This window comes from Chiloscyllium plagiosum, unplaced genomic scaffold (assembly GCF_037043375.1).
Source record: "Chiloscyllium plagiosum isolate Xiang-an unplaced genomic scaffold, Cpla_swu_hap1 HiC_scaffold_3, whole genome shotgun sequence".
In the NCBI taxonomy this organism is placed as follows: domain Eukaryota; kingdom Metazoa; phylum Chordata; class Chondrichthyes; order Orectolobiformes; family Hemiscylliidae; genus Chiloscyllium; species Chiloscyllium plagiosum.
This window is the reverse complement of record NW_028270141.1, coordinates 99,167,173-99,193,209: the sequence shown is the minus strand read 5'-3', so window position 1 is coordinate 99,193,209 and position 26,037 is coordinate 99,167,173. Positions and strand designations below refer to the sequence as shown.

General features: G+C 42.6%; 1 protein-coding gene across 3 annotated transcripts in view; it reads right to left on the bottom strand.

The window, feature by feature from the left end:
* The window catches only part of LOC122539984 (uncharacterized), a 36,189-nt gene extending 15,195 nt beyond the window's left edge, over positions 1-20,994 (bottom strand). The window contains exons 1-5 of one of the 3 annotated variants that reach the window (XM_087981812.1): positions 20,666-20,804; positions 19,881-20,014; positions 4,502-4,628; positions 4,241-4,419; positions 3,028-3,185 (exon numbers count right to left, since the gene is read on the bottom strand). In XM_087981812.1, coding sequence (XP_087837938.1) covers positions 3,028-3,185; positions 4,241-4,419; positions 4,502-4,628; positions 19,881-19,902 — 486 coding nt within the window. In that variant the 5' untranslated portion in view covers positions 19,903-20,014; positions 20,666-20,804. Of the gene's footprint in view, positions 1-3,027; positions 3,186-4,240; positions 4,420-4,501; positions 4,629-19,880; positions 20,015-20,665 lie in introns of all 3 variants that reach the window. The other 2 variants (XM_087981808.1, XM_087981804.1) reach the window with 2 other exon arrangements.
* Between the last annotated feature and the right edge of the window lie 5,043 nt (positions 20,995-26,037).

Genomic DNA, 26,037 nt, shown 5'->3' with positions numbered 1-26,037 from the left:
GAGAGAGTGGAGAGAGAGAGAGAGTGGAGAGAGAAGAGAGAGAGAGAGTGGAGAGAGAGAGAGTGGAGAGAGAGAGAGAGAGAGTGGAGAGAGAGTGGAGAGAGAGAGAGAGTGGAGAGAGAGAGAGAGAGTGGAGAGAGAGAGAGAGTGGAGAGAGAGAGAGAGTGGAGAGAGAGAGAGAGAGAGTGAGAGAGGAGTGGAGAGAGAGAGAGAGTGGAGAGAGAGAGAGAGAGTGGAGAGAGAGAGAGTGGAGAGAGAGAGAGAGAGAGAGAGAGAGAGTGGAGAGAGAGAGAGAGTGGAGAGAGAGAGAGAGTGGAGAGAGAGAGAGAGTGGAGAGAGAGAGAGAGTGGAGGAGAGAGAGAGTGGAGAAGAGAGAGAGAGTGAGAGAGGAGAGAGTGGAGAGAGAGAGAGTGGAGAGAGAGAGAGAGTGGAGAGAGAGAGAGTGGAGAGAGAGAGAGAGAGTGGGAGGAGAGAGAGAGAGTGGAGAGAGAGAGAGTGGAGAGAGAGAGAGAGTGAGAGAGAGAGAGAGAGTGGAGAGAGAGAGAGAGTGGAGAGAGAGAGAGTGGAGAGAGAGAGTGGAGAGAGAGAGAGAGTGAGAGAGAGAGAGTGGAGAGAGAGAGAGAGTGGAAGAGAGTGAGAGTGGAGAGAGAGAGAGAGTGGAGAGAGAAGTGAGAGGAGTGGAGAGAGAGAGGAGTGGAGAGAGAGAGAGTGGAGAGAGAGAGAGTGAGTGAGAGAGAGAGAGAGAGTGGAGAGAGAGAGAGAGTGGAGAGAGAGTGAGTGAGTGGAGAGAGAGTGAGAGAGTGTGGAGAGAGAGAGAGAGAGTGGAGGAGAGAGAGAGAGTGGAGAGAGAGAGAGTGGAGTGAGATGAGAGAGTGGAGAGTGAGAGTGGTGAGAGAGAAGAGAGTGGAGAGTGAGAGTGTGGTGGAGAGAGAGAGAGTGGTGTGAGTGAGAGTGGAGTGAGAGAGTGAGTGTGAGAGTGAGTGAGTGGGAGAGAGAGAGAGTGGAGAGAGAGAGAGAGTGGAGGAGTGAGAGAGTGGTGAGTGAGAGTGGGAGTGTGTGGGGTGAGTGAGAGTGGAGTGAGTGTGAGGAGTGTGAGTGGGAGGAGTGTGAGTGGAGTGGAGAGAGAGAGAGTGAGAGAGAGAGTGTGAGAGTGGAGTGAGAGAGTGAGAGAGAGTGGAGAGAGAGAGAGAGAGAGAGAGAGAGAGTGGAGAGAGAGGTGGAGAGAGAGAGAGAGCGAGTGGAGAGAGCGAGTGGAGAGAGCGAGTGGAGAGAGCGAGTGGAGAGAGCGAGTGGAGAGAGCGAGTGGAGAGAGCGAGTGGAGAGAGCGAGTGGAGAGAGCGAGTGGAGAGAGCGAGTGGAGAGAGCGAGTGGAGAGAGCGAGTGGAGAGAGCGAGTGGAGAGAGCGAGTGGAGAGAGCGAGTGGAGAGTGCGAGTGGAGAGCGCGAGTGGAGAGCGCGCGAGTGGAGAGCGCGAGAGAGAAAGATACAGAATCAGAACGCAAACGCACTATCTGTGTATATCATTGATAATCAGGCCAGTAGAGGAATATAGTTAAGTTTGAACCCAGTCATTTTAGAAGATTAGATTAGATTAGATTCCCTACAGTGTGGGAACAGGGCCCTTCGGCCCAACACGTCCACACCGACCCTCCGAAGAGCAACCACCCCCCTACATTTACCACTGACTAATCCACCTAACACTATAGACAATTTAGCATGGCCAATTCACCTAACCTGCATATCTTTGGACTGTGGGAGGAAACTGGATCACCCGGAGGAAATCTACAGAGTTGGGGAGAATGTGCAAACTCCCCATCGACAGTTGCCCGAGGCAGGGAATTGAACCCAGGTCTCTGGCTCCGAGAGTCGGCAGTGCTAACCACTGAGCCACTGTGCCGCCCTATGATCGATAATAACTGCCTATTTTTCACACAGCAAGATTCCACGAACAGCAATAGCTGGACATAATGTTTTAGTGATGCTATTTGATGGCTTAGGTGTTGAACGGAGAATGGGAAAACTACTCTACTTTTCCTCAAATGCAGCTATGTGATCTTTTACATCCACATAAAACGTGAAGTTGGGTTTAATATTTCAGCAGAAGGACTGCACTCCCTCAGCAGTGCACTGAATTGCCACCTCAGATTATGTGGAACTTGAATCCACATCATGAATGTCATGGCTCTGTGACAACATTGAAACCTTGACCGAGTCAGGCTTCTGAGTGGATCATCTCTGTGTCTGCTTTTTCCTACTTTGGGCAGCCATCTTCAGACACTTCTGATGGCAACTTCAGTGATTTCAAAAATAAACTTCAACTGTCATATGTATGGTTGCAGAAACATGTCGAACATTGGAGAACAATTGGGACTTTACACCAATTTTGCAGTCGTTAAAATTCTGTCCATGTATTAAAGAATTTGATTTCACAGCTTACATGATAATATTTCAATTGATGACCCTGTGGGCATTTAATCTAGCATACAACACTAGACTTGGGTCACTATACTCTATAATTTGCACTGATGAAGTGAGGCAGTGATGACGTTAATGGGAAAATATATATATATAAAGAAATAATTTATTTTATTGACAGAAATTTCTGTGTCAAATGAAAAGAATTCCATTATGTAAACATACAGCACAGCAAAAGAGCAAAATAGTATACAGCTATGTGATTTCTAAACTAGCTTATCTAAGAAAGGTTGTCAGTACTTAATATTAGCTTCGACAATTCTACAAGTTTTTAAAACATACCCTGAAGATTTCTGCTAAGTTCAACATTTACAGAAGCACTTCAAATAGAATTTATGCTATTCTTCAAGCTGCTCACGAGGTCAATTTAAAAGGCCCTTAAGTCAACCACATTGATGTACTCAGGGAGGTCAGCAGGTTGTCTTCCCTAACTGGATGTTTTACTAATACATATAACCTATTCAAAAAACAGAAGAACTTTTTTCCCCCAAAAGAAAACCTTATTTTGTGTAGCAATAGTAGAGAAACAAACTTGAAAATATTGAAATCTTACCAGCTTCGAGGTTTCAGAATGCCAGTAAATATTATATGATAACTGGTTCAAAATCTTTGCATTCCTTTTCTTAGTGGAATTAGCAAGCATAAAATATACTTCCGCTATTATATCAGTGTTATCAGCTTTAAGCTTTACATCAGGAGGACCTATAGAGGCTATATAAGACATCAAAATTACAATTTTTAACATACTACAACTCCCTTGACAAATATTTAATAAATAGTAAACAGTAAGTATTATTTTCTGCTGGCTGGAGTCATATCTAGCACAAAAGGAACATGACTGTGGTTGCTGAAGGTCAATCATTTCTGTTCTAGGACACCACAGCAGGAGTTCCTCAGGGTAATGTGGGAGAACTTCCATTCCTACTCCCTGTCTTGCTGCTTCCCTCCCTCCCTCTCCCTCTCACGGCTTTGTTCTCCAACACTTTTGTTCTGAAGCCTCTTCTATCCTTCGAGCTTCCTCTTGTTGCCTCCCTAACTCAGAGATGAGAAGATGGGCCGTTCATGTGAGGTCGGGGAGGGTCCCCCAGCCCACCACACTACCTTATCCCCATAACCCCCACATCGCCCATGGCTAACCCTTCCATAGCCTGCACATCACTGGACAATAAAGGTGCAATTTAGCACAGCCAGTTCAACTTAACCTGCACGTCTTTAGACTATGGGAGGAAACCGAAGCACCCGGCGGAAACCCATACAGACACAGGGAGAATGTGCAAACTCCACACAGGTGTGCTGCCCATATTGCAATACTGTTCATAATAAAGAATGAGCCAATTATGATGAGTTAAAGGATTTTTGGGCCATTTATGTTCACATAATTTTTGATATTAAAAGAACACAAGTGAGGTATCTAACAAATGTCTTTTCTTATAGGAAAGCGATTTTCATTTGGCGCACATTTTGTCATGTCACATTAGGAGAGCAAAATGAGGATCAGCTGCATTGGACCACTTTTTATAGAAAGCTTTTGGAAATACCACCAAAAATTAAGAACATTATATTGAAACATATTTTGTTTTCAAAGCCATCAAATCTTCCTGGATTGAGTGAAATTTTACTACTGTGATTTGGAGCTTACAAAACACATTTGCTGCAAGGCCTGCACAAAGCAGCCATTATCTCAAAAGAAAGCCACATATTGCAAGTCTTGCACATTCTGTTAAAAGACATAAAAACAAAAATAATTCCTTTAAACTCCAGCTTACCATTTAAATTAAAAGTGAACCGATTAGTGGAAACAAAGTCTGACTTCTGTGTTTCTGTAACTGCATTAACTTGGGCGTAATAGCCCAGTTTACCTCCGTCGGGTAAAAAACCATCACTGAGATCACAATAGCGTGTTGAAATATTTAAACATGGCAAGAAAGGTGTCGAGGTTGAAATGCTGTAAAACAGAGTTTTGTTCGATTATAATGCACAATATTATCATTTAAATTAAAATATACACAAAGTAAAACAAAACTTACCTGTAATCTTTGATTTTAACATTAAACCGCATGTTTCTAGATGGATCAATGACATCCCATTTTAAGACAGTATGGAAATTATAAGACGTTATAGATAAGTTCACAGGAGGCGAAATTTCAAATGGCCCTAATTGGAAATAATTTTGGGAAAAAAAAATTACTCGTTTTGATTAAGAACAAAGGCTGTGAAATACAGTTCAAGAGCTGACAATATTTAGGCACAAGGCCTTTTTTCCACCAATAGATAGGCTGCGACATGGCATGGACATTTCTGCGCTGGTGCATCCGTAATGAGGGTATTAATGTTTGCAACACAAACTATGATACCGCAGACCATCAACAGATTGAAACAATGCTTCTGCACTCTGAAGAAGCCTCAAGATACTCAAGATCATACAGCATGAAGACATACAGCATGCTCAAACCAGTTGATGCTGACCATATTCCCAAATTAAACTAATCTCATTTGTCTGCACTTGGCCCATAGGGGTGACCATATAGTGGTTTACAAAATTATGAGGGGCATGGATAGGGTAAATAGGCAAAGTCTTTTCCCTGGAGTCGGGGAGTTCAGAACCAGAGGGCAGAGGTTTAGGGTAAGGGGGGAAAGATATAAAAGAGACCTAAGGGGCAACTTTTTCACATAGGGGGTGGTACGGGTATGGAATGAGCTGCCAGAGGAAGTGATGGAAGCTGGTACAATTGCAACATTTAAGAGGCATTTGGATGGGTATATGAATAGGAAGGGTTTGGAGGAATATGGGCCGGGTGCTGGCAGGTGGGACTAGATTGGGTTGGGATATCTGGTCAGCATGGACAGATTGGATTGAAGGGTCTGTTTCCATGCTGTACATCTCTATGACTATGTTCATGAACTTATCCAAATGTCTTTTAAACATTGTGACCATACCTGCATCCACTTCTTTCTCTTGCTGTTCACTCCACATACGAACCACTCTCTGTGTAAAGAGAAAAGTTGCCCCTTGTGTTCTTTTTAAATCTTTCTCCTTTCACCTTAAAAATGTGCCTCCTGGTTTTGAACTCCCCTATCCTAGGGAAAATACTCTTGTCACTCACCTTATCTATGCCCCTCATGATTTTACAACCTTCAATAAGGTCACCCATGCATCCCACGCTCCAGAGAGGAAAAAAACAACTTTTATATGTCAAAAGCTCAATCAAGTTTGTGAGATACAATTTCCCTCTCACAAAATCGTGTTGACTATCCCTAATCAATCCTTGTCTCTCCAAATGCATGTAAATTCTACCTTTGAGAATCACCTCTAACAACTTACCCATCACCGATGTCACTTACAGGTCGGCAGAGTGCTTCTGAGAATTTTTCATGGTGAGAGCACAGCCAGCACCACCACACATATGACAATAGCAGCTCAGGAAGTAAGAGGAACAGGAGGAAGGAGAATCAAGAGCAGTTTGATAAGAACAATTAAGACACCTTTCTGACTACGACGTGTAGGAAACAGAAGCAGTAGTAGGTCCAAAGCCCCTCGAAACTGCTCTGCAAACTTGCAAAATCATGGCTGATCCTGAACCTTAACTCCATTTTCCTATTCAATCTCCATATTGCTTAACATCCAAATCGCACTCAACTCTGAATGTGATCACTGACTGAGCATCCATGGCTCCTTGGGATAAAGGATTTAAAAGTTCACAATCATCCGAGTGAAGTAGTTTCTTCTTTCTGTCCAAATTGGCCATTTTGTTATCCAGAGATTAGGCAAATACTATTCTAATTTCCCAATCACCAACAAGTCTACACTATTCCTTCACCCTATCTTGGAGGCTGCTTTATGGCAGTGGAAATATCCAAGGTACCAGAAAATAAATATTTTAAACAGATTTATAAGTGAAAGTATGCATAAAAGAGTCAACTAATCATCCTATCCATTCACTTATTGTGAGTATTCTGATAAAGGAAATAGGCATGGAAATTGTAGATGCTATTGCAAACGTTAAGGACAAGAGGAAAATATGGAAAATATAGGCCCATTGCCTGACAACCATTGTGGGAAAGTTATTTTAGGTTACTTACAGTGTGGAAACAGGCCCTTTGGCCCAACAAGTCCACACCGACCCTCCGAACAGCAACCCACCCAGATCCATTCCCCTACATTTACCCCTTCACCCAACACTATGGGCAATTTAGCATGGCCAATTCACCTAACCTGCACATTTTTGGACTGTGGGAGGAAACCAGAGCACCCGGAGGAAACCCACGCAGACACAGGGAGAATGTGCAAACTCCACACAGAGAGCTGCCCGAGGCAGGAACTGAACCCGGGTCACTGACGCTGTGAGGCAGCTGTGCTAACCACTGAGTCACCGTGCTGCGCTATATATAACATTCAGAAAGGCGTAACTGAGGACTTTGAGAAATTCAAGATACTGCCAGTTTGGATCAGAGTAGATCACATCGAATATATCCAACTAATTTTTTTTTAAAAGAGGATATAATTAAATGTCAATAGGTATGATCACATCAGCTTCTAGAAAATATTAACTAAGGCAATGCTATAATGGGGACTTTAATTACACTAATATCAACTGGGATTGGACTAATGTAGGGTAAGGTCAGGGCCAATGTTGCGACAGTAATACGTAGCCAAATCAACTAAAAACAAAACACAGCTCGATCTGATTCTTTGGAATGAGGAAGACCGGGTAGATAATGAGGATACAGTGATCATTGTATCATAATGTTTAGGACATGGTGCAAAGGACAATGTGCAACCTAGAGTAAAAATATCCACCTGGCAGGCAGCCATCTTTAATGGGACAAGAACAGAACTGGGCTATACAGACTGGAACCAAAGGTTGGTAATAGACACAGCAGCTAATTAATGGGCTGGTTTCAAGATGATGCTGGATTTGGTAGAGTCAAGGTATATTCCCTCAAAAACACAATTGTAGGGCAAACAAATCGAGAGCTCACTAAATGATGATAGAGGTAGAAATTAAATTAAAGAATAAATGTGTTTATGACAGGCGTCAAGTACAAAACAAAATTGAGAACCAAACTGAATGTAGAAGGTTCAGAAATGAGGTGATAAAGCAAATAAAAGCAGTGAAGAGGAATGATGAGGAAAGACTGGCATCTCACATGTAAGGAACTCTCAAAGTCCTCTACAGGCACATAAATAGTAAAATAAAACGTGGTAAAAGAGGAGTGGGATCAAAAACAAATGGAGGCATGAGGGATAGCACAGATGCTAAATGAAAACTTTGCATCTGCCTTTACAGATGCTGCCCAGGTCAATGGCGACAAAGGAAGAAACCCAGTCACTAGAAGGGTTTACAGTTGCTGCGGTGGTAGTATTGGATAAGCTGGTAATAAATACTCAAAAGATGGTAAGCAACAGGACCAGATGGGATGGATCCAAGGATACTGAAGTGAGTGTGAGCAGAAACTGTAAAAATACTGATAATAATCTTTCAATCTTCCCTGGACTTGAGGGTTGCGCTGGAGGACTGCAGAATTGCAAACATTATGTTCTTGAAAGATCAGCCCAACAATTAAGAGGATGATGGATAGGTAATAAATGCCAGTCCGACCAGCAGCACACATCCAGAAAGGTCAAAACCATTCATTCACTATAACAGGGAAGTGATGCATTTCGGATAGGGAGGAGCAGATTGGGTGGGAGGTGTAATGAATTAGATTTATATTCACCTCACCATTTAGGTTGTATTATGACTGAACCACAAACTGCTAGAACTCAGAATTTATAAAATACTGTAATCTTGGTGTAAGTATAATTGTATCACCTTAACCAATGGAAGGAAAAAAGAAAGAGAAATAAAAAAATGCAAAACCACAGAGAAGGAAATCTGGTAAGTTAAAGTCAAACTGAACAGAAATAAAGAGAGAGGAAAAAAATAAAAAGAATTGGTGAAAGGTGGGACTGTGGGACAAGGCCAGTTGCTCTTGCAGAGAGTTGTCATTTACATGATGGACAGGGTCACCTTCTGTTCTGTGATATAATGACCCAAAACAGAGTTTTTAACTTCACAGCTTCTGAATCTCGAAGACTGTTTATTTCCATCAGAATAACTTTCAGATAAGGTGGGCGGCACAGTGGTCAGCACTGCTGCCTCACAGCGCCAGAGACCCTCCTTAGGCAGCTGTCTGTGCGGAGTTTGCAAATTCTCCCTGTGTCTGCTTGGGTTTCCTCCAGGTGCTCCGGTTTCCTTCCACAGTCCAAAAATGTGCAGGTTAGGTGAATTGGCCATGCTAAAGTGCCCATAGTGTTAGGTGAAGGGGTAAATGTAGGGCAAAGGGTCTGAGTGGGTTGCTCTTCAAGAGCCTGTTTCCACACTGTAAATAATCTAATCATAACTCTGAGTGCCCAAATAACACTCACGTTAAAATAATAATGCATGATAACATGTACAAAAAAGGTTTGCCACTGGAATAATTATGTCTTGCAAACAAATCATAACAAATGCAATATGCTACAAATTGCTCTGAAACAACAATGCGGCTGTTCCCCCTTCCTTAACAGTAAAGATTTTCAAAATTCCTTCCTGTAAAGTCAACACTACAGCTAATAATGGGAAGAATAGAAACAAGGAGAATGCAAAGAAATTTTACAAGTCTATAAAGGGCAAAAGAGTAACAGGGAGAGAACAGGGTCCCTTAAAGACCAACAAAGCCATCTATGTGTGGAACCACAGGAAATGGCTGAGAACCTCAATGAATATTTTGCACCAGTATTTAGAGTCACAGAGCCAGCACAGATACAGATCCTTCGGTCAAACTCATCCACGCTGACCAGACATCCTAAACTAATCAAGTCCTATTTGCCAACACTTGGCCCATATCCCTCCAAACCCTTCCTATTCATATACCCATCCAGATGCCTTTTAAATGTTGCATATGTACCAGCCTCTACCACTTCCTCTGGCAGCTCATTCCATGCACGTACCACCTTCTGAAAAAGTTGCGCCTTCGGTGTCTTTTATATCTTTCCCCTCTCACCCTATAATTATGCCCTCTAGTTCTGGACTCCCCCACCCCAGGGGAGAGACTTTGCCTATTTATCCTATTTTTACACCCTTCTAAAATCTGTCTACATGTTCTCTCCTCTATCTCCTGCTGGCAGTTGGGTGGCCTATAGTATTTCCCTAGCACTGAGAATTCACTTTTCCTATTACTGAGTTCTACCCACATTGCCTCACTATATGAGTCCTCTGATCTATCCTCCCTCAGTACAGCTGTGAGATACTTCTTTACCAATAATGCAATTCCCCTAACCCTTTTACATCCCCTTCCATCACACCTGAAACATCAAAATCCTGGGACTGTCAGCTGCCAGTCCTGTCCCTCTTTCAGTCAGGTCTTTGTAACTGCAATTATGTCATAGTTCCAAGTACTAACCAAACTCTAAATTCATCTCACTTGCCTATTATACTTATTACATTGATACACATGCATTTTAGGCTACCTCCCTTGCTCTTTTCAGCAGTGTTCCCTGCCTTTTCTTGTTCTTAGTCATGTTTGTCTTGGTTTCAACCTCTCACTCATTTTCTGCATGTACTGTCCTACTCCGCTGGTTTCCAGTCCAGCCCCCTGCCACACTAGTTTAAACCTTCCCCAATCACTCTACCAAGTACCCAACCAAGAAGACACCCCAGTCTCGGTCCTGCCCACGTGCAATCTGTCCAGTTTGTGTAGGTCCTATCTTTCCCAGAACTGGTCCCAGTGTTCCACATATCTGAAACCCTTCCCCTCAAACCATCTTTTCAGCCACATACACAAGGTTTGTGGTTTTCTTAAATTACCTGGAACCATAGGGAGTCGGTAGCTCTGTATTGTTTTCTAAATGGTAACATTTATCCAATCAATCGTTTTTTCCCTGTTGTATAAATTGTCGTGATCATCTGAAGTTTGGCATTCTTGCATTTGTACCAACGAGCCTAAGACAACATGTTTTGTCAAGTCTCCTTTTTGAGCAAGATTCAGGGGCTGAAAATCTTCCTTCTGTCCTATGATATCTCCCTGATGCTTTATGTGAATCAAAGTTTTGAAATGTTCCAAAATTTAATATTAAAACTTCAGTTTTAAACCAAGAACTGATCAAATCGGATGGAACTTTGATGGTAATTTTGGGGATTTGTACATTTCGAAGTTATTCCGTTCTCTCAGATTTAAACAGATGTGAACTAGTAAACTAGAGATCTACATGAAGTTCTCCTTGAGGAGCATACAAAGAATTATACAGTCCCTGGAGACAGAGAATTAACACAAAAATTTCTACATTAATTATTTTCCTTAAATATTTTTAAAATTTCTTGAGAAGTAGGTCAAGTTGTAATAATCACAATGTCAGTATAGATCACTATCTTTTACTGTTAACATGAAAATATTGCAATAAGACATGTACAGGAAAAATAAAGCCACATTCTTTCCGATCAATATTACACAATATTCATTTGGTGACAGCTGTAGCTCAGGCACTTTTACTTGAGTCACAAAGCTGTGGGTTCAAGTCCCATACCAGACACTCGAGAATAAAAATCACTTCTTGTGAAAGGTCACTGCCCTGAAATGTTAACTTGGTTTCTCCCCACAAATGCTGCCTGAGTAACGAATGATTTCAGTATTTTGTTTGTATTTTTGATTTCCAGCATTTCCAGCTTTTGCACATCTAAGCAGACACCCAGGACAGTACTAAGCGAGTAAAGGTACAATAAAGTCATCATATCCAAAGTACCACAGGGCTACCTCTCTAATTAGAGAAAGAGAGAGGGAGATTACTGGTGGTGGTTTAGCCTGAGGTTCAGGCTAAGGGGCAATTACAGGAATTGAATCTGTACTGTTGATAAGGATTTGGATGATAAAGGATTTGAGTAGAGTCCTGCTTCTGGTTTTTATGTAACCAGCAGGAATAGATACTGCAGTGTTTAATGTAACTTCCTTCCAAAGTCAAATATGGTCTTCCCATTATTTAGATAATACCAATCAGAACTTTGATTTTCAGATTAAAACTGTATAAACATGGAAGTATCATCATTCAAGATTAAAGAAAATCATTATGGAAAGGCTGAAATTCAAAATCTACATTTGGGGAAAAAGTGCACAAGTGAGTTCTCAAGCATGCAGAATTCACTCAGATATGTACTTAACATTTGCATGTTCAAACGTTCACCCATCTTTTCCCCACTCATGTTAGGATGTAAAACAACAAATGAGATTACATGTTGGCAGGTTGTAAAAGACGGCACATGTATATTTCATGTTTCTGTTCCATCATCGCAGAATGACATCCGTTGATGCAGTGCCACCCTACAACTCATTGTGATGTTAAAAGATTAAACTGGAACATCTCTCTGGATATTAATGTAATATTAAAGAGTTAGACTGCAAAGCTGAACATTCTGGAAATGGTGGGGGTGACATTCTGTCTCACAGATAGCATGCAGGAATGTGGATGACTATCCATTGTAATTCACACTTCATATAGACAGTTATTTGCTAATACTCCTCCTACTATTATCAAATTGAGGGTTATAAAATCATGAGGGGCATAGATAAGGTGAATAGCGAGAACGACTGAACAGGTTAAACCTTTATTCACTGGAGTTTAGAAGAAGTAGTGATCTATTAAAACTTATAAGATTTTTGAGGGACCTTGTCAAGGTGTTAAGACGACGGTTCCCCTCATGGGAAAACATTGAACTAGGGGACATAGTTATAGAAGAAAGGCACATTTATTTAAAATTGAAATGCATGGGAATTTCTGATCCCAGACGATAATAAACGTCTAGAATGCTTTTTCCCCCAGAGAATTGTGGAAGCTAGATCACTGAAAGTATTTAATGGGGACGCAGATAGATTTTTGAAATATTGGAAGAATCGAGGCTGGCAAGAGAAAAAAAAGAGCTGAAGGCAATGGTGGAAAAATAAAGATAAAGACAATTACAATTACAATGCAAATTCCTTTTTTGTGAAGGACAGATTAAATAGAACAGCCGCCACAGATTTGTAAAAGACAAATTGTGCCCAACTAACTAACTAAAGAGAGGATTGATGAAGATAGTACTCCAGATATTGCAAATAAAGTTGCATTGGTTCAAAAAGCATGAAAACAAAGTACCATGGAACTGGTTTATTCAGAAGCCAGGAGTACAGTTTTTAAAAGGATAGTGGTAACTTTTAATATGCAATTAGCAAAGGGAAAGAGAGCAAGTGATTGTGGTGAACTGATGTTTTTCATATTCAAAAAGTACATGCATTGAGGACCAGTAGATGCCAGCATTAAGACCATTACATGTTAATGTCATTTTTGTTTTACTTCTGTTGCTGAACAAAGAGATCTTGGAGTGCAGGTTCATAGCTCCTTGAAAGTGGAGTCGCAGGTAGATAGGATAGTGAGGAAGGCGTTTAGCATGTTTGCCTTTATTGATCAGTACATTAAGTATACGAGCTGGGCAGTCATGTTGTGGCATTACTGGAATGCTGCATGCAATTCTAGTCTCCCTGCCAAAGGAAGGGTGTTGTGAAACTTAGTCACAGAGATGTACAGCACGGAAACAGACCCTTCGATTCAATTCATCAATGCCAACCAGATATCCCAACCCAATCTATTCCCACCTGCTAGCACCCAACCCATATCCCTCCAAACTCTTTCTATTCATATACCCATCCAGATATCCTTTAAATGCTATAATTGTACTAGACTCCAGCACTTCCTCTGGCAACTCATTCCATACACGTATCACCCTCTGTGTGAAAAAGTTGTCCCTTAGGTCTCTTTTATATTTTTCCCCTCTCACCCTAAACCTATGCCCTCATTCTGGACTCCCCCACCCCAGGGAAAAGACTTTGCCTATTTACCCTATCCATGCCCCTCATGATTTTATAAACCTCTACACAATCACCCTCAGCCTCCAACACTCCAGGGAAAACAGCCCTAGCCTATTCAACCTCTCCCTATAGCTCAAATCTTCCAACCCTGGCAACATGCTTGTAAGTCTTTTCTGAACCCTTTCAAGTTTCACAACACCTTTGCGATAGGAAGGAGACCAGTATTGCACACAATGTTCCAACGGGGCCTAAAAAATGTCCTGTATTGCTGCAACATGACCTCCCAACTCCTAAATTCAATACTCTGACCAATAAAGGAAAACATACCAAAGGCCTTCTTCACTATCCTATCTACCTGCGACTCCACTTTCAAGGAGTTATGAACCTGCACTTCATGGTCTCTTTGTTCAGCAACACTACCTAGGATCTTGCTATTAAGTTATAAGTCCTGCTAAGATTTGCTTTCCCAAAATGCAGCGCCTCACATTTATCTAAATTAAACTTCACCTGCCATTTCTCAGCCCATTGGCCCATCTGATCAAGATTCTGTTGTACTCTGAGGTAACCTTCTTCGCTGTCCACTACACCTCCAATTTTGGTGTCATCTGCAAACTTACTAACTATATGTCTTATGCTCACATCCAAATTATTTATATAAATGATGAAAAATAGTGGACCCAGCATCGATCCTTGTGGCACTCCACTGGTCACAGGCCTCCAGTCTGAAAAACAACCCTCTACCACCACCCTCTGTCTTCTACCTTTGAGCCAGTTCTGTATCCAAATGGCTAGTTCTCCCTGTATTCCGTGAGATCTAACCTTGCTAACCAGTCTCCCATGGAGAACCTTGTCGAATGTCTTACTGAAGTCCATATAGATCACATCTACCGCTCTGCCCTCATCAATCCTCTTTGTTACTTCTTCAAAAATTGCAATCAAGTTTGCGACACATGATTTCCCACGCACAAAACCATGTTGACTATCCCTAATCAGTCCTTGCCTTCCCAAATACATGTACATTCTGTCCCTCAGGATTCCCTCCAACTTGCCCACCACAGACATCAGGCTCACAGGACTATAGTTCCCTGGCTTGTCCTTACCACCCTTCTTAAACAGTGACACCAAGTTAGCCAAGCTCCAGTCTTCAGTAAGAGGCCTAGCAATCACTTCCCTAGCTTCTCACAGAGTTCTAGGGTACATCTGATCAGGTCCTGGAGATTTATCAACTTGTGTGTGTTTCAAGCCACATCCTCCTCTGTAATATGGATATTTTTCAAGATGTCACCATCTATTTCCCTACATGCTATATCTTCCAAGTCCTTTTCCACAATACACACTGATGCAAAATACTCATTTACTATCTCCCCCAACTCCTGCAGCCCCACACAAAGGTCGACTTGAAAGAGTTCAGAAAAGATTTTTAAGGATATTGCCAGAATTGGAGTGTTTGAACTACAGGAAGAAGCTGAAGAGACTGGGGCTATTTTCCTTGGAGCATCAGAGTCTGAGGGGTGATCTTATAGAGGTTTATAAAATCATGAGGGGCATGGGTATGGTAAATAGACAAGTGCTTTTCCCTGTACTGAGGGAGTCCAAAACTAGAATGCATAGGTTTAAGTGAGAGGGGAAAAATTGAAAAGGGACTTCAGGGGCAACTTTTTCACACAAAATCATAGAATCCGCATAGTGTGGAAATGGGCCCTTCCGCCCAACAAGTCCACCCTGACCCTCCCAACAGCAACCCACCCTAACCCACCCCACCATCCCTAACCAATACACCCAACCACCACTTCCCCAAACACCAAGGCCAATCCACCTAACCTGCACATCTTTGGATTGTGGGAGGAAACCAGAGCACCTGGAGGAAACCCAAGCAGACACGGGGAGAATGTGCAAACTCCACACAGAAAGTCGCCCAAGGCTAGAAATAAACCTGGATCCCTGGCGCTGTGAGGCAATAGTGGCAACCACTAAGTCACCATGCCGCAGAGGGTGATGCATGTCTGGAATGAGCTGCCAGAGGAAGTAGTGGAGGCTGGTGCAATTACAATGTTTAAAAGGCATCTGGATGGGTGTATGAATTGGAAAAGTTTAGAGGGATATAGGCCAAATATTGGCAAATGGGACTTGATTTATTTAGGATATCGACATGGAAGAGTCGGACCAAAGGGTCTGTTTCCGTGCTGTATATCACAATGACTATATGATTTTCAAAATCTTAAATTTGAAACTTGAGGATGCTATAAAACTTCTCAATACAACAAATAAAGGAAGAATGTATCCTATTGGAGTAGACACACAAGAGATTCAACTTAAGTGGCAAACAAGTGGAGAGCCATTACAATCAAAATGATACCTTTCTCAAAGGAAATTTACAAAATCAGGGGACTTGGATTAGATTAGATTACATACAGTGGGGAAACAGGCCCTTCGGTCCAACAAGTCCACACCGACCTGCCGAAGCACAACCCACCCAGATCCATTCCCCTACATTTACCTCTTCACCTAACACTACGGGCAATTTAGCATGGCCAATTCACCTAACCTGCACATTTTTGGACTGTGGGAGGAAACCAAAGCATCCAGAGGAAACCCACGCAGACACGGGGAGAATGTACAAACTCCACACAGAGAGTCGCCTGAGGCGGGAATTGAACCCGGGTCTCTGGTGCTGTGAGGCAGCAGTGATAACTACTGTGCCACCATTCCGCCCAGGATTGATTCATAATTTTTAAAAAATATTTTTTCAAAGTTATTTATATGAAGGGGAAATTATTGCCAACATAATATTTATTGAAAACAACAAATGTTGGAGATCACAGCGGGTCAGACAAAATGCATGGAGAGATGGCAGCCTCTTCTAGACTCGAAATGTTAGCTCGGTCTCTCTCCATGGATGCTGCCTGACTCGCTGTGATCTCCATCATTTGTTGTTTTCAGTACAGATTCCAGCATCCATGGTAATTTGCTATTAGCACTCATTGCCCTTCTTGAATTGCCTTTATGGAGATGCTGATAGCAGCTTTCTTGAACTACTTGCAGTCAGTGTGTTGAGGATACTCAGACAGTGCCATTAGGAAGAATGAGCTCAAAGATTAACAGATCAAGTACGAAGGAATAGTGATACATTTAAAGACCAGGATATTGTATGACTTGGAATAGTAACTTGCTGATGTTGATATGCCCATTTGACTACTGTCTTTGCCCTTCTAAATCATAGGAACATAGAACAATGGTTAAGGGAAAAAGGCAGCAAAGTGCTGTTGAGGATTATCAGATCAGCCACGTACTTACTGGAGCAGAGTTGATGGGTCAAATGGCCTACATCTGCTCCTACATCTAATGGTCTTGTTGGAAATTGTCATAGACAGTGATTTGTTTGGCACGAATGCTACTTGTCACTTAGTGGCCCAAGAATAAATGGCGTCCTTCTGTGGTGCAGAATTCTAGTTATCTATGCCCTGTGGAAAACTGGCAAAACTAGTTCTCTTAAATCTAATCATGTGATCATATTTTGTACTGGTGTTTGAAATTTCTACATTATTGTACTTTCAAATGGCACTACAATACTTTGTGGGTGAATGAGAATTGTACAAGAGCCTGGAAGAAATATTCAAATACATAACGTGGGTGGCATGGTGCCTCAGTGGTTAGCACTGTTACCTCACAGCGCCAGGCACCCAGGTTTGATTCCCACTCTGGTGACTTGTGTGTGGAGTTTGCACATTCTCCCAGTGTCTGAGTGGGTTTCCTCCAGGTGCTCTGGTGCTCCCACAATCTAAAGATCTGCAGGTCAGGTAAAGTGGCCATGCTAAGTTGTCCATAGTGTTCGGTACATTAGTCAGGAGAATGGGTCCGGATGGGCTACTCGGAGAGTCGGTGTGGACTTGTTGTCCCAAAGGGCCTGTTTCTATAGTGTGGGGAATCTAATCAAACATAACTGCTAAATCTAAAAGTGGCTGTTAAATAAATTTCAATTAACCAACTGACAACCACACTGTATGCTTTCGCAACACTCAAGCGGTTGCAAACTGTGATGTAATGGATAGTTTGCTATTTTGTAGGAAGCAAAACAGTACTAATAAACACATTAATCATTGTGTATGACTCTGCACAATGACAATAGTATAGAGGCAATAGTGTGCTTTGTAGAATGCTTGTGCTCATACCAGAGAAAGAAATATAGTTTATTATTCATTAATCAGATATCAACGGGGTTTTGATTTGTTTTTAAAATTGCTATAATTCAAGAACACTGAATGCAGCCTGTATTTTTTATTAGAGAATCTTTTGTTACTTTAATAACAAAAGTATGAGAAAAAGTAGCAAGAAATATGAAAACAGACAGTGACAACTTCCATAAGCATCTGAAAAGGAAATAGTAAAGTTAGTGTTGGTCCTTTAGAAGGTGACACTGGGGAATAGTGAAATAGTGGAATTAATAATGGGGAAACAAGGAATTCGCAGATACTTCAAAAAAGGCACAAAAGAATCCCACAATTAGCAGAAAAGCATCTAGGGAGCACTGGATTAGTGGTGCTGGAAGAGCACAGCAGTTCAGGCAGCATCCGAGGAGCAGTAAAATCGACGTTTCAAGCAAAAGCCCTTCATCCTGATGAAAGGCTTTTACCCGAAACGTCGATTTTACTGCTCCTCGGATGCTGCCTGAACTGCTGTGCTCTTCCAGCACCACTAATCCAGAATCTGGTTTCCAGCATCTGCAGTCATTGTTTTTACCTATCTAGGGAGCACTATCAGGGTAAGGGAGTACATGATGAATGGTAGGATTCTAGGAATTACAGAGGACCAGAAATAGCTCAGTTTGTGTGTCTGCAGGCTCTTAAAGGCAACAGGACAGCTGGATAAGGTCGTTAGCAAGACGTAAGGAATATCTGCCTTTATTAGTCAAAGCACTGAATATAAAGAGGAGGAAGGTTATGATGGAGCTGTATAAAATGTTAGTTAGGCCACAGCTGAAGTACCGTGTGCAGTTTTGGTCATCATACTATAGGAAAGATCTGACTGCTCTCAAGAGATTGCCAAGGAGAGTCATCACGATGTTGGCTGGGCTGGAGCAATTCAACTAGGAACAGAGACAAGATAGGCTGTGGTTGTTTATGATACAGCAGAGATGACTAAGGGTGACCTGAGGGAGGGGCATAGACAGGTAGATAGAAAGAAAGAAACATTTTCCTTAGCACAGGAGTCACTAACTGGGGTATTGTTTTAAAAGGAGGTTTAGAAGGGATTAAAGAAGAATTGTTTTTAACCCAGAAGGTGGTGGATATCTGGAATCTACTGTCCGAAAGGACAATAGAGACATGAACTATGGCAACATTTATAGTGTATTTAGATGACCACTTGAAGCTCAATGGCATGCATGTTTCTAAGCCGAGTGCTGGAAAATGGGATTAGAATAGGTTGGTCTTGGTGACCATTGTAGAATTAATGGGTTGACGGGCCTCCTTTCCTGCAGTAAAGCTCTATGGCACTAAGCTCTGCTTGTCCAACCTTTCCCCTGAAGACAAACCTTGCAGGTATCAATCCAATAAATGTTCTCTGCATAGTTTCCAATGGATTTAGAACCTTCCTTAAATAAGGAGATGAAACCTGCACACAATATTTGTGGTCTCACTGATGCTCTTTATAACTGGACCTTAATTTCCTTACTTTTAGGTTCAATTACTTTCCTAAAGGATAGCATTCTATTAACAAGATTTGTAAATATTTTCTAACCAACCTGTTCAGAGACGTTATTACACACCTCTCGAGCCGGAGTTCTCCAGTCTGGAGTTACGTTCACTAGCACTGCACCAGAGCTCTCCCCTCCAAATACTAACCAGGCCTGAACCTGCTTCGTGTCTGAGATCAAACTTTTTCAGACTAATGTACACAAAAGACAGGGATTCATAACTTGAGGTTGAGAAGCCAGTGATTAAGGGTTAATGGACCCAAAATATTGGCTCTCCACAGATGCTGCCAGGCCTGCTGAGTTTCTCCAGCAATCATCATCATTGGCATCCTTCACAGACACTTCTACTCTCAGGGTGAGTCCATACAGAGCAATGTGGCTTCCGTAGACTCTGCCACACTTGGGGCAAAAGATGGTTGTGTCCTTGAACACCCATTTCCTGCAGTGGAAAAAAACAGCCAGTCAGACAGCACTTGAGGTGCAGGGGAATAACGTTTCAGGCATAAGCCCTCATTCCTGATCAAAGGCTTATGCTCTAAACGTCAATTCTACTGCCCCTCGGATGCTGCCTGACCTGCTGTGCTTTTGCAGCACCACACCTTCAAGTGGTCATTGACTCTGATCTCCAGCATCTGCAATCATTCCCATCAACCATTTCTTGCAGGCAGCGCTGGATCTCTTATCAATAAGCCACGTTGGACTTATTAAAGATTCATGTTCGCTCTTGATTTAGCAAACCATTTTGGTGCTAATTAAATGGCTCTATTCTTTCAAAAGCAAAAATTAATACCCGTGCGAGAAGCTTACATTCACTCAACCACTATTGAGTTTTTAAAAATAGCGTTGAACTACGCCCTCACCTTGGCTTCTTATGATTAGCATCTAACCAACATTACTGTCCTTCTTATTCAAAAAACGTTTTCCAATACAGTATTCTGCTTCAAGATTGAGGTCGTCCAGAATTTTGCTCTCCTTCACTGAAAATGTTGTCACTCTGAAGTAGAAAACTCAGTCCTAATTTTTTTTAAAAACAAGTCGAAATCCTAAAACCTTACATTAGTCAGAGCTTTTAAAGTTGAAAAAAAAACACGAACGTACAGTATAAAACTACAGATCGGAGGTTACACCAAACCGCGAGCGAGAATATTGCAGAAGGTGTAAACCAACCGAAAGCGGAGGTGAAAGATGCCACTGCTGCTCCCTGACTGTACAGCACCAGTGCACGGCACGGCACGGCACAGCACGCCAACCCGAGGCCTGAACAAAGACAGGAATAGGGCCGGCTGGGAGAGGAAATGGTGGTCCCCATAGGAAACCTCCCTGTGCGGGTTCAAATCATCATTCTGCAATGCGCCTTTTTAAAATCTTAACCCTAGATCCAACCCCGCCCCCGAAAAAGACACAAGAGCTAATTCCCACGGAGTGTGCACGGCAGAGAGCGGAGGAGAGAGGGTGTGTGGAAAGCCCCTCGGTCACGGAGACTTTCTCCAGTTGTATTTGTTTCTGTTCTGTCTTCGAGGTGGGTGTGAGTAATTAGAGAGAGAGAGTGACCGTATTTTTTGGGGGGGGGAGATCCCACCGTGAAACCGTGTACAGCCGGTACCGACACGAATACAATAAAATCCTATGATTCTATGTCACTTACTTTGTCCGTGGAGTGAACGGCAGAGGCAAAGTACAAAGGAAAGCAGCAGGCTCGATACTGAGCCTCTACTCCGACACATTGTAACCAAGCTCTTCAATCTCTCGGCCGGATCCAGAGACAGTACAGACCCCGGGCAGGAGCCCCCGGCCTGCCTAATCCGGCGCAAGACTTCCCTAACCCCTGGCAGCAGCTTTACTGCTCTGGTAGACTGTCTCCTCGCAACAGGAAGTCGCCTCCAAACTTGCACAAATCCACAGCAACCAAGTTCACTTGGCGGACTTTCCCGATGCGTCATCGTTATTTTGCATAATAAAGCAAGTTACTGCAGATACTGGAAATCCAACTCAAAGTAGGAAGCGCCGGAAACATTCATCAGCTCTGAGAGTCATACATTTGTAAAGCACAGAAACAGATCCTTCGGTCCAACTCGTACGTGCCGGCCAAGTTAAAAATCACACATCGCCAGGTTATAGTCCAACAGGTTTTATTGGAAGCACTAGCTTTCGGAGCGCTGCTCCTTCATCAGGTGGTTGTGGAGTATAAGATTGTAAGACACAGAATTTATAGCAAAAGTTTACAGTGTGATGTAACTGAAATTATATATTGAAAAAGACCTGGATTGTTTGTTAAGTCTCTCGACTGTTAGAAAGACCATGATGGTTTCAGTTCCTTAATCTGTAAATCGCAAATGAACATTATCTGGGCCAACATGACACCAATTGTTAAAGTTCACTTGAGAGTGAAGTTCACTCAAGTTCACGCAATCTTATACTCCACAACCACGTTGGACTATAAACTGGTGTTGTGTGATTTTTAAGTTTGTACACCCCAGTCCAACACCGGCATCACCAAATCATGCCGACCAAATATCCTAAATTAATCTAACTCTATTTGCCAGCATTTGGCCATATCCCTCTAAACCCTTCCTATTCATGTACCCATCCAGATGCCTTTTAACTGACCTGATAATGACTAAATAAACCACCTCATGAACTCGTGCTTCCAATTAAACCTGTTGGACTATAACCTGGTATTGTGTGATTTTTTACTTTGTACACACCAGTCCAACACCCCGGCACCTCCAAATCATGACTTTAAATGTTGTAATCGCAGCTCATTCCATACAAGCACCACCCTCTGCATGAAAATTTGCCCTTTAACTTCCTTTTATATCTTTTTCCTCTTACCTTAAACCTATGCCCTCTACTTTTGGACTCACCCAACCTGGGAAAAGATCTTGGCTATTCACCCTCATGATTTTATAAACCCCTCATGATTTTATAAACCTTTATTAAGTCACCCTCAGCCGCTGACGCTCCAGGGAAAATAGCCCTGGCCTGTTCAGCCTCTCCCTATAGCTCAAACTCTCCAATCCTGGCAGCTTCTTTGTAAATTTTTTTTGAACCCTTTCAAGTTTCACAACATCCTTCCTGTAGCAGGGAGGCCAGAATTGCAAACAGTATTCCAATAGTGGCTTAAACAATGTCCTATAACAGCAACATCACACTTAGCATTGACCAATAAAGACGAGCATACCAAACGCCACGTTCACTATACTATCCACCTGCAACTCCACTTTCAAGAAACTATGAACCTGCACTCCAAGGTCTCTTTGTTCTGCAACACTCCCGAGGACCTTACCATTAGGTGTATAAGTCCTACCCTGAGTTGCCTTTCCAAAATGTTGCACCTCACATTTATCTAAATTAAACTCAAACTGACACTCCTCGGCCCATTAGCCCATCTAATCAAGAGCCCGTTGTACTCTGAGATAATCTTCTTCGCTGTCCACTACACCACCAATTTTGGTGTAATCTCCAAACTTACTAACCATACCTCCAATGTTCACATCCAAATCATTTATATAAATGATGAAAGTGGACCCAGCACCGATACTTGTGGCACTCCACTGGTCACAGGTTCCCAGTCTGAAAAGTAACCCTCCACAACCACCCTCTGTCTTCTATCTTTGAGCCAGTTCTTTATCGAAATAGCTAGTTCTCTGTGTACTCCTGGTAACTTTGCTAACCAGTCTACAATGAGCAACATTGTCAAACACCTTCCTGAAGTCCAAATAGAACACGTCTACTGCTCTGTCCATATCGATCCTCTTCTTTACTTCTTCAAAAATCTTAATCTAGTTGGTCAGACACAATTTCTGTGCACAAAACCATGTTGACTATCCCTTATCAGTCCTTGCCTTTCCAAATACATGTTAATTCTGTCCCTCAGGATCCTCTCCAACTGATATCAGGTTCACCGGTCTGTAGTTCTCTGGTTTTTCCTTACTACCTTTCTTAAATTCTGGCACCGTGTTAGCCAACCTCCAGTCTTTTGGCACCTCACCTGTGACTATCGATGATACAGATATCTCAGCAATGGGCCCAGCAATTGCTTCCCCAGCTTCCCACAGAGTTCTAGGTCCCAGGGATTTATCCACCTATATGCATTTAAGACATCCAGTACCTCCTCCTCTGTAATATGGACATTTTTCAAGATGTTGCTTTTCTCCCCCATGTTCTCTATCTTCCATATCTTCTCCACAGTAAACACTGATGCAAAATTCTTCTTTAGTATCTCCTGCAACTCCTGAGCTTCCACACACAGGCTGCCTTGCTGATCTTTAAGGGTTCCTATTCTCTCCCTAGTTGCCCTTTCATCCTTAATGTATTTGTGGAATTCCTTTAGATTCTCTTTAACCCTATTTGCCAAAGCTATCTCATGTCCCCTTTTTGCCCTCCTGATTTCCCTCTGAAGTGTATTCCGACTGCCTTTATACTCTCCTAAGGACACATGGTCTCTATTGTCTATACCTGACCACTTCCTTCTTATTCTTCGACTTCTCTAGTCATCCAGCCTTGCCCCTCGTACTAGCAAGAACATATTGTCTATGGACTCATGTTATCTTATTTTTGAAGGCTTCCCATTTTCCAGCTGTCCCTTTACTTGCAAACATCTGCCCCCAATCAACCTTTGAAAGTTCTTACCTGTTACCATCAAAATTGGCCTTCATCCAATTTAGAACGTTAACTTTTAGATTTGGTCTATCCTTCTCCATTACTATTTTAAAACTAATAAAATTATGGTCACTGGCCCCAAAGTGCTCCCTCATTGACACCTCAGTCACCTGCTCTGCCTTATTTCCCAAGAGTTTTGCACTTATCTAGTAGATACATCCACATACTTAATCTGAAAATGTTCCTGTACACACTTAAATTCCTCTCTATCCAAGCTCTTAACACTATGGCAAACCCAGTTTACGTTTGAAAAGTTAAAATTCCCTACCATAACCACCCTATTATTCTTACAAATAACTGAAATCTCCTAACAAATTTATTTCTTAATTTCCCACTGACTATTAGGGGATTTATAGTGCAATCCCAATAAGGTGATCATCCCTTTCCTATTTCTCAGTTCCACCCAAATAACCTCCCTGGATGTATGGCCAGAAATATTCTCCCTAAGTACAGCGGTAATGTTATCCCTCATTAGAAATGCCACTCCCTCTTCTCTCTTGCCACCCTTTCTTTCCTTTATTTAGCATATATATCCTGGGACATTAAACTGCCAGTCCTGTCCATCCTTGAGCCATGTCTCTGTAATTGCTATAATATCGCTGTCCAATGTTCCCGACCATGCCCTGAGCTCATCTACCTTACCTGTTAGGCCTCGAGCATCTGAGGAAAGTTTTAGCAATAAGTGATTGTTTATTTTAGCCGTTATTATTTGCATCTGTTCAGTTTTAGTTCTCTCAGATTTCAGGTCAAACTTCAGTAGCTATAAGAAATATCCATAGCAACAGCATCTTGCATTTACATAGCACTCCAATGTAAAAATGTCCCATGACACTTAGCAGCATGATGAAGCAAGATTGAACACCACAGGACCAGATCAGAAAATGGGAATTCAATCCCTTCCAAAGTGCATGGTGGTTTAGTGATTAGCACTACTGCCTCACAGTTCCAAGGATCTGAGTTCAATTCCACCCTTGGGTGACTGTTTGTGTGCAGTTTGCACATTTTTCCTGGGTCTGCATGAGTTCTTTCTGGATGTTCTGGTTTCTTCCCATAGTCCAAGCATGAGCTTGGCCATGGGAAATGCAGGGACTGGGGGGGATGTCCATGGGAGGGTTGGTATGGATTTGATGGGTTGAATAGCTAGCTCCCACACTGTAAGGATTCTATGACAGGTGAAAGGCCGTCCACTTTTTACAAGGTAGCCAAGAGTGTGATTAAGCAATCTTCATTTGCCTTGATGGGTGCGGATTCAAGGTTATTCTATAAACCTGACACCATGCAAATAGAAGAGCTGTTGATTGTAATGCTCATCCATTCCATTAAACGTTCCCACTGAGTACCAAGTGTAGAGTGTTAGCAGGATGTATTGTGTACAAAATGCACAGTGATTACTGTTCAGGGCTCCTTTGACAGTCACTTCCAAATAGACGAAAGTGGGGACTGCAGATGCTGGAGATTACAGTCAAGATTCGAGTGGTGCTGGAAAAGCACAGCAGGTCAGGCAGCATCCGAGGAATAGGAAAGTCGACGTTTCGGGCAAAAGCCCTTCATCAGGAATGAAGCTGGAAGCCTGGGGTGGAGAGATAAATGGGAGCGGGTGGGGCTGGGGAGAAGGTAGTTGAGAGTGCAATAGATGGATGGAGGAAGGGGTAAAGGTGATAGGTCAGAGAGGAGGGTGGAGCGGATAGGTGGGAAGGAAGATTGGCAGGTGGGACAGGTCATGAGGATGGTGCTGAGCTGGAAGCTTGGAACTGGAGTAAGATGGAGCAGGAGAAATGAGGAAACTGATGAAGTTCACATTGATGCCTTGGGGTTGAAGATTCTGAGGTGGAAGTTGAGACGTTCTTCCTCCAGTGGTCAGATGGTAAGGGAGTGGCTGTGGAGGAGGCCACTCTGCCAAGGACATGCAGGTCCTGGGCCTCCTCCATTGCCACTCCCTCACCACCCAACGCCTGGAGGAAGAACGCCTCATCTTCCGCCTTGGAACCCTTCAACCCCAGGGCATCAATCAGTTTCCTGATTTCCCCTCCCCCCACCTTACGCCAGTTCCAGACTTCCAGCTCAGCATCATACTCATGACTTGTCCCACCTGTCCATCTTCCTTCCCACCTATCTGCTCCACCCTCCTCTCTGACCAATCACCTTTACCCCACCTCTACTTATTGCGCTCTCAACTACCTTGTCTCCAGCCTCACCCCCTCCCATTTATCTCTCCACCCCGAGGCTTCCAGCCTCACTCCTGATGAATACCCAAATGCTCCTGCCCAAAATGTCGATTTTCCTGCTCCTCAGATGCAGTCCTTTCCAAAGACACAACTCTAACAGCTTAAAGGACAAATGTAACAGATGCATGGG